At 75.6% G+C, this 890-nt stretch overlaps 1 protein-coding gene across 1 annotated transcript in view; it reads right to left on the reverse strand.

Moving 5' to 3' along the window:
- MNEG_16253 (hypothetical protein) overlaps nucleotides 1-874 on the reverse strand; it is a gene marked incomplete at both ends in the record, with an annotated part of 1,657 nt that extends 783 nt beyond the window's left edge. Inside the window, 2 exons of the mRNA XM_014035277.1 lie at nucleotides 88-222; nucleotides 478-874. Coding sequence (XP_013890731.1) covers nucleotides 88-222; nucleotides 478-874 — 532 coding nt within the window. The remainder of the gene's footprint in view (nucleotides 1-87; nucleotides 223-477) is intronic.
- Between the last annotated feature and the right edge of the window lie 16 nt (nucleotides 875-890).

An 890-nucleotide genomic window follows, 5' to 3' on the forward strand; every position in this document is an offset into this window, starting at 1 on the left:
GCCGCTGGCGGGGGCCGCCGCGGCGCTTGCCGGCGGCGCTGGGGCCGCGGCGGCAGGCGCAGGCGGCGGGGCGCGGCCCGGCGGCACGAGGGCTGCCAGGCGGGCGCGGTCTGTGTCGCGCAGGATCGACGCCTGGCGGTGGGCGGTGCCGTCGCGGCGCGCCTCGGCGCGGCGCCGTGCGTCGGCCTCGAGGGCCGCGCCGATGCGCAGCGCGGGCTCGGCCTGCGGGGACGCATCGAGACAGATGGGTGATGCTTGCAGACACGCGCTAACAGCAGTTCAGCTTCTGGCGGACAGCATTCAGTGCAAGTACCCTCTCCCGGGACACCCGCGCACACTCTGTTTCCGGCGCCCCCGCGCCCGCCCCACCACCGACGCACACGTAGCAATCAGGCACGCACGCGCGTCAGCGCACGCAAACACGTACATGCCCCAACACTCAAACCTGAACGCGCCCCACCGCACGCCGCCCCCCACCTCATCTGCAAAAAGCGGGGACCCGACGAGCAGCTCGTACAGGCAGCACCCCAAGCTCCACACGTCGTGCGCCTTGCCCGCGCCCCGCAGCCGCCGCCTGTCGTACGCCGCGTGCTCCCGCGCGTGGCTGCCGCTGCCCAGCATGTGCATCTCGGGGCTCATGAATGCCGCGCTGCCGCGGTGGCGGGACGTGAAGGCGGGAGCGCCGCCGCCGCCGTCGGCGCAGGCGCCGTAGACAACCGACTCCCCAAAGTCCGCGAGGACCAGCGAAAAGGGGATCTCGGGCGCGGGCCCCACGCCGCCGCCGCTTTCAGCTTCGCAGTCGCCTCCAGCGGCGCCGGAACCGTCGCCCGCGGCGGCGCCCGGCGCGGGGCCGTCGGCGCCGGCGGCGTCGAGGCTGCGCGGCCCCGCGC

This window comes from Monoraphidium neglectum, assembly GCF_000611645.1.
Source record: "Monoraphidium neglectum strain SAG 48.87 unplaced genomic scaffold scaffold06164, whole genome shotgun sequence".
Taxonomy (NCBI): domain Eukaryota; kingdom Viridiplantae; phylum Chlorophyta; class Chlorophyceae; order Sphaeropleales; family Selenastraceae; genus Monoraphidium; species Monoraphidium neglectum.